The sequence below is a fragment of the Drosophila mojavensis genome, unplaced genomic scaffold (assembly GCF_018153725.1).
Source record: "Drosophila mojavensis isolate 15081-1352.22 unplaced genomic scaffold, ASM1815372v1 contig_74, whole genome shotgun sequence".
NCBI lineage: Eukaryota > Metazoa > Arthropoda > Insecta > Diptera > Drosophilidae > Drosophila > Drosophila mojavensis.
This window is the reverse complement of record NW_025318899.1, coordinates 19,664,965-19,673,150: the sequence shown is the minus strand read 5'-3', so window position 1 is coordinate 19,673,150 and position 8,186 is coordinate 19,664,965. Positions and strand designations below refer to the sequence as shown.

Below are 8,186 nucleotides of genomic sequence, written 5' to 3'. Positions count from 1 at the left end.
ATTAATATGACAATAAATTTATAATATTCCAACTGCATTAATTTCAAAAAATTTTAATTATTTTCCGCATTTATTACCATAAAAATATTAGCAATGTCTATAATTAATATGATAAATTCAATAATATTCCAGCTGCTTATATTTAACAAAATTAAAAAGAATTTCCTCATGCATTTCCATAAAAAAAACACACACATTACCAATATTAATATGATAATAATTTAATTGCTTATATTTACAAATATTAAATTAAATGTCCTCATGTAATTCCATAAATAATTTAAATACATGTTACGATAATATTTTAATATGATAATACTTTTATATTCCAATTGCGTAAATTAAATTGAATTTTCTCAGGCATTTCCATAAAAATATTTTTGCCTATTCGAAAAAAGAAAAAAAAAATAGAGACATACTCCTCATGCATTTTATATTTGCCTCAAGTACTATTCGCCATCAATATGCAAAATTGTCAGCAGAATAAAATTCTTTGCATACTTCACCTGCTATTCGAGCATACTTGACTAGTCTTAAATTGCCCTTTCGGCAATGGCATGTCATTTTATTTTTTACTTTCCCTATTTTTTTTTTTTTTTGGCATGCATACTCATGTTTCCCTTTGCATTCGCATTAAAGTTTTTTCCAGCCCAAAAGTGGGCGATTCTCAATTTTACGGCCTGCGAGTCGAAGCTGTCAAAGCTAGAGAGAGCCGTCCCAAATTAGACACGCACCTATTCAACTCACTTCAAAGTCTTGATAAAGTTCGGGGCTAAAGCCAACTCAAAAAAAAAAAAAAAAAAAGAATGTGGAGGAACTATTGACACTGGCGTAATTTGTGTGTGAGTGTGTGTGAAAATTTTTTGTGAATTGAATTCTGTTGCAAAGTTTGGAGCTAAGCGAATTGAAGCTAATTTGAAAAGGGAAGAGCCGACTGAGTCGACCTTTTTGCAGCTCATGGCATTAGAGTGCTAGCTTTTGTGGTCAAATTGAGATATAGGTGCCACGCACCCACATCAAATTCCGACATTTTCTGGCCAAGTGGGACACGGATCATGCACATTGGCCGACCGAAGAAGTAATGCGATTACCGTAATGCAAACCAATATTATGTAGTTTCACTCACACACATACACATATAGATATGTATACACATTTTTATAAACATAATTATGTATACATTTCCCTTCTTTTATTTCGTATAGTTGGCTAATCAAAGGCGATTAGTGAAGCAATTAATTTACTCTCATTAATTAAAGGCAGACGCGACCCTTTTTTGATAGAGAGCGCGACCCAGGCAAAAATTAGATGCTCTAAGCCAAGCCATGCCCAACAACAACAGCAACATTCTGCTGTCATACTCTAGTCTAATTTTATGCAACATCTTTCTCAGTCTCGGGGCCAGAAAAGCAACTTGCCAGCAGCCAAAAGTTTAAATTGAAGTGCTCAGCTCTGCTCTGCTCTGGCTGCTGTCCGTTTGCCGGCAATGCACAAAGTTTTTAAATTACCCGCGCACCTCTCTAAATGGTTTTGAATGCCAACCATTTTTGCTCTTTGTACTCGCAGTCCAATCCAATTTTCATTTCATTCTTTGCCCAAACTTGACGCCGACTGTTCAAAAGAAAACTCCAAATGAGAAGAATAAACAAGCCACACACACAACAACACATTGATAAAGCTCCCGAAACTGAATCACTAAAACAGAGGCCTTCGACTTTGGCTCGAGGTCAACAGTTGGCAATGAACTGAATCAACTACCTTTTGCGTTCTGTAAAAAAAAAAAAAATTATTATTTTACAGAAACAGAACTTTGAGAGAAAAGGGATTCGTCTGAAGCAATCTTTGCCAAGTCCGTCAAGCCGGCCATGTGACGTGCTTCAGTTTGATAGGAACTCTCGTTAGTTCTTCAAAAATATTTCATATGCTAAGATTTATTTTTAAGATATGCTAATTAAATTCAACTGAAGCCGTCAACATGAATAAAGACAGGATTTCATATAGACAGATGCAGCAGGAAATTGAGAAAAAATTGGAAGAGAAATTGCAAGAAACCAAATATAATGAGACCAAAGACTCCGAGTACCGCACAGCCGTGCGCCATTTATCCCGCGTGCCAGGCAACTGTCCAGTGAGCAAATGCCGTGAGATTATATTCCCATCGAATCTGATGATGCACATGCTCCATAAGCATGTGAACGCCATTGGCAGCACCAACTCGGAGATCTATGAGCACAAGCCCCTGATAATGTGTTTCGATCCCAATCATTTCACCGAGTTTGGTGTCAATAACTGCTTCGCCACACTGATGTACGGCGGAAAGAAGGGGAAAATTAGGACGCGACCGGGCCTCACCTACCTGTGCAATCCGAACTCGGCGCTCATCAACGATCACCATCGGTTCGATCACTTTCTGCCCATAATGCTGATCGTCTGCCGCACCACCTGGTATGCCCAGCTCAAGGACAAGCTCCTGGAGGCCCAGCTGGTGTCGATAAATGCCAGGAAGGCCGGCATCTACGTCTTTTGGCTGGTGGCACCCAAAACGACACGCAAACTCTACTACACCCTGACCATCTATGACCGTTACTACTTGAACTCGCGCAGTGTTATTCGTGTGGTGCGCGACTACACTCAATCACAGAATCCCAGCGAATTTCTGCCGAACGAGGACAACTACCTGCTGCTGCGTGACTCGGAGGTGAAGAGCTTCATGAGCATGAGCCACGGCGAGGCAACTCCCCAGCTCCGGCCTGGCATACCCATTGAGCTCATCATCTACGAGAACCCGAACAATCCCCCAATACGCCACAGCAGTCAGAGGGAACTGCACGCAGCACTCAAGCAGGCGCAGGACGTCTACATCATGGACAGTGTACCACGCCTAAGAGGATCTACCAGTCGCGTCACCCCACCGAAAGCCAAAAAGCCGCGTGGCAAAAAGTCCCGTAATAAGCAAAACGACTCGGCGAGCGAGTGTCCCATTAGCCTCAAGTCAATATTTAAACTTTAGTCCTTCACCTGCTGCCCCATTGTATTGTGTAAATTTAATCTATGCTATCTTTGAATCGATCTTCTACTGCATATTTTCCAAATTCCAAACAAAATGTCCTACAAAAATAGTTCGAATAAATGTGTATGCTTCAGACTCATAAACCGTTCCAGTCTTGGCTGCATCTGATCAGGCGCTCAGCTTGTGGCGCTTATAATTAATTACAGTCATTAGCTGACTTTGCGGGCGTCGGTAGTATCTCCATATCTCGGCAACTAATATTCCCCGTTGAACATCAATAATCGCCTGGGGGGGTGGGGGGTGTGGTCGGCTAATCGCCATACAAGTTAATGGGCGTATCGCGCATGAGGCATGCAACAGGCTGGCCCACAAACTGGCGCAGCTAATGCCGCCATTTACTCCATTTATTCGGCTCTTATTTAATTTTCATTACAAATTTGAGGCCGCACGTGATGTGCATGCCGTGGTGGCATGCCCGGGGCATGCCACTTCCCTTTGCCTTTCCATTTCCATTTCCATTTGCACTAGATGACCAACAGATAATGTCCTGCTCCTGCTCATCTCATGCCACTAACTATTCGCATTTGTATGCGCCATTAGCACACGAAATACAATACAAAAATTAGTCGAAGCTCAGCCAGGCAGACAGACACACAGAGCGAGACAGAGAAAGAGAGAGGGAGAGAAAGAGATGGACTGGTATACAATCAGGATATTATATTGCCCTACACAGTCAGCCTCTGTTGTTGGCCATTCTCCTCCTGGTCTCCGTTTAATTAAGTACTTAATTATTTAATGCGCTGATTGTGCAATATTTCAAACGTTGCCTTCAACTCGTCTGCTTAATGACAACTCATCCAATTGCATTGGCTTATTGGTCTCTATATATATATGTGTGTGTGTGTGTATCAAGTGTGTTGAGGTGTCATAATTACCACATGCAACTAAAATTTAATCAAGCAGCCAAAGCTCCAACTCAGCCGGTTATTCGCAATTAATCAGCATTTTCCACTAGACTGCATTGAGCTGCATTAGCGTATCATGGCTATTATTAGCATGCGCTTTAATTGTTTCTAATCGTTAATACTCGCAGATTATTGCAGTTTTAAATATGTTTATCTTTCGATTTTTCAAGCGGCTGCAACACATGTCTTTGGCATTAGCTGCATATGCGCCCAAGTTGGCAACGGATTTAATTAAATTTTAATGGAGCTGCTCATTTTTCTAGACTGTGGCACTTCGTTACCATATGCTGGCATTAATTAAACCTTATGCCACCATTGGCTGACCCCGCCCCCACCATTCAGAGGCAACTTGCTGCAGGACTTCTACTATAGGTCAGTTGCATGCTTCGTCCTGCATGTAAAGGCTCATTCTCTGACTTTCGGCAAAAGTTAATTAAGTAAAAGCGATAAGGCTGCTTATGCCAGTGCTCTGAGCATGTGAGCCAAACTATTTTAAAATCCTGTGAATAAGATTAGATTTCCACCTCTGTAAAATTTTAATTTGCTATAGTAATGCTGGCATTGCTTTGATATTATATTAGATAGTTAAAGGAGGTTGTTTATTGCGCTTTGCATTGCTATTTCGCTCTCGCTGAAGATTATCTATGATTATCTATATTCATGGTAAACAAAAACTAAAAACTTATGCTTGAGGAACGGGATCTCTTTATATTTGTTAGTTTGCCGTATTTTGGCAACATGTCTGCTTTTAGCATAATCGGATTGCAGTTCTTTGCTGTTAATGCTTCAATAAAACTTACACACTTTATGTATCGGATTACATATTTCAGTCTAACTTTTTTGTTTTTGAATGCAAACAATTGGAAAAAAAATATTTTTATGTTGCCAAATATTGAATGAAACATACGTAATTCCCAGTTTTGTTAATTTCGTTTCACTTAAACACTTTCGAATAGAGTTAAGTTGAAAAATCGTTGTGTACCTTAACATTATTTACTTATTGTACTCTCTCTCTCTCTTTCTCTTTCTCTCGCTCTCACTCTTTCTATCTGTCTTTCTTGCTTTATCTCATTCTCGTTATCTTGTTGTTTTTCCATATTTTCCTATGCCTCACTCCTTCGAAGAAGGTGGAGACCCTTTCTCTCTCTCTTAATATATATTTTTATTCTCCTTGTCTTGTGGTTTTTCCATCTTTTCCTACGCCTCACTCATTCTCTCTCTCTCTCCGCCCCTCCACTTCTCTCCTCCTCAGTTCACCTGTATCTATCTCTCTTTCTCTCGCTCCCTCTCTCTCACTCTATCTCTTTCGCTCTCTGCTTCTCAGTACTCTACACTCACTAAATTGTCTCAATACTCAAAATCACACTATTTAAACATATATAAATACATATAGGGTATATACCCTACATCGTCTGCAAATTATAAATGGACTATTCAAACTGGTTAATTAATTATCTGTTGAGCACAAAAAACAAAGGCCTGTAAATATTAACAAGCCTTTAATACAAAAATGTGCATATTAAAATTAAAAAATAAATGAGGAATAAATTATTGTACTCAAATTAAGAACGCAAACACTGAGTGTTGCAAGTGTAAACAAGTTGTATAACTATATTAAATTAATTCAGTAAGCAAAAAATATATATGAAAAAAAAAAAAAAAACAACAACAACAATTTTCCCTTGCAAGCTGATGTATTTTCGCTTTACACACACAAAGAGAGAAACGATAGAAATGAACTCGTGTCGAGTTGCACGGAAATGTTTTATAAATGCTCACAGTCCCAAATTAAATCAGTTTTCAGAATTGATTTGTTTTTGAAAAGCAGGAGATACACTCAATATGCAATCAATTATGACTGAATGGGGAGATGCTGTTTCTGAAAATTTAATTATGGACAGCTGAAGTTTCGTGTTTGCTGGTGAAATTTACTAATGCTATAAAAGTGAATATTGAAATTAATATTGAAAATTATTAGTGGCTTTATTCACAATTGCCAAAATAATATATTTGTCATTTACATATGCATGTCAATATTATTTTCAATTTCAAAGGAAATATCGCTACGAAATAAGCGCAATTTAACCTTAATTTTAAATTTAACTTATTATTTTACATTTATAATGTTTTCTATATTAAATAATAGCATTTCTATTTGCTTTTTATTGAACTTAACTGTAAAATTATTGTTGATATATTCAAGATAAATATGATTTAAAGACAAATATACTTCCGATTGATTTCGGTTTCCGATGAAAAAGAAAATTTGTATTTTGGGTTGAGCATAATTCGCTTGAAATATTATAGCAAATTATATATTTCTTGGAATATATTTATTTTAAATAAAAGTTAAATATAACAACAAAAGCTAAAGTCGAAATTAAATTTTCATAAATTCATTTTAGGGAAAAAATGTGAAATTCCAGTGAAAAATAACTGTAAATTCATTTTGATCAAGTCTGATTTGTATATATGCATATGTATATATGTCCACACATATTTGTGTGAATGTATTCTCTTGTGACTTTATATCATTCCGTAATCTGGACGTGTCAAGCTCTTCTCATCTCTATCAGCTTCGAATGACACACGCCCGTATTTGCTTATATGTATGTATGCTATGAATGGACATGCATACACGGACACGGCCGAACATGCATACATGCACACATGTATACATACACACATGCATGCCATGTATCCGCAATATTTCTGTTGTGCGACAGAAAATTTGCGCTATTAATATTTGCATTGCAACAGCTACGCTTCGCTTTTCTCCCCACTTTTCCGCCACTACTCCCCCAGTTTCCCACCACTTTTCCAAGCTTTCACTAGCTGGCCGCATTGTCGGTTGACAATGCCAACGAGCGCCGAGCAGATGGGGACGAAGAACGAACGAAACATGAGCAGCTGAGCTTGTTGGCAATGATGCGTATGAGAATTTTTATGCGAGCGTCACTGAGTGTCTATATTTAAAATGGCTCAAGCGGCACTTAATTTCGCCTCAGCCCATTTGGCTAGCTGCAGCACAATGGGACAGAAGAGCTGAATTTTTAAAGCAATTAAAGTGTAAGCAAGGAAGCTGCAAAGAGGGTCTGAATAGAAAATATCCTTGGGTCAATGGCAATTCAAATGTAAAGCAATTTTAAGCATATATTTACTCAAATAAAATAGGAGTTTAAGCTGAATGATAACTAGTTGTTTTTAATATTTTGAGTATTTATTCTAGAGCATACCATAGTTTAATGTATGAAAACTTTAGCTGCCAAATAACTAGTTTCTCGATAGTAAATGTCTGGCACTCAGAGCAAAACTCAGAGAGCTACCGAAGTGCACCTGGCGTGTCGGTTCTTCAGAGAGTGTGAATGAGAAAATAAAAAAAATAAGACTCGCACTCATTAACGAACATCAATCTCATCGCTCCCTGAACGATGTTCGTTTAAAGAGCGCCACACGAGTAGTTCAACTCTAGACGCTCAATAAAAGACGAAAACGAAAAGAACCGAAATGTCTTGCTCAGAGCGAGATTAATTAAATACGATTTATCCGATTCATTTCGGGAGCAGAGCATTATAAATCAAATGTTTTGCAATCAGTGATCGCAACTTACAAGGCAAAATATATAGTACTGTAAAGCAGATCTAAATGTTCATATACATACATATATGATCTGCAATGGGGAGATCGATTTAGCTTTTGATCCTGACTAAGAATGTACAATATGCCAACAAAACAATATGCATATGCAAACGCTCTCGCTTATTTCAGACTGTTGTTTGAACAAAATTAAATATTAAATTATTATGTAATAATATTTATTTTACTTTAACACATTTTTAATTGGCTTTGTATTTAATTTTAATCAAATTCAATTTTTATGCAAAATTGTATTTATTTATTTATTTTATTTGTTTTTATATATTATATTTAATATTACTATAAATTTTTTTTTAATATATATTCATTTTGCAAAAATAATTTATATAATAATATTTAAATAATATATAATAGAATTATTATTATTATTTTTTTTTTTTTTTTTTAATTTGAAACATATAACACATATAAACATTATTTATATTAAATATGTTAATTATTTGTGGAGCATTTGCTCAACCTTGTCCCACTGTTAAAGTAGGTCAATATTCATAGTATACTTTAGCGCGTCACTGCTGGTTGACAAAGTTTATACGCTTAATCGCATAAATATA

At 36.8% G+C, this 8,186-nt stretch overlaps 1 protein-coding gene across 1 annotated transcript; it reads left to right on the top strand.

Annotated features, from left to right (window-relative positions):
• The first annotated feature begins 1,868 nt into the window (after positions 1-1,868).
• LOC6583012 lies at positions 1,869-3,153 on the top strand. Its single transcript, XM_002008655.4, has one exon. The coding sequence runs from the start codon at positions 1,976-1,978 to the stop codon at positions 3,008-3,010; it is 1,035 nt and encodes a 344-aa protein (XP_002008691.1). The 5' UTR covers positions 1,869-1,975; the 3' UTR covers positions 3,011-3,153.
• Positions 3,154-8,186: the final 5,033 nt, after the last annotated feature.

Bases quoted from the DNA above. Each gene is read 5' to 3' on its own strand.
- LOC6583012 (XM_002008655.4), top strand. From the start codon at position 1,976: ATGAATAAAGACAGGATTTCATATAGACAGATGCAGCAGGAAATTGAG.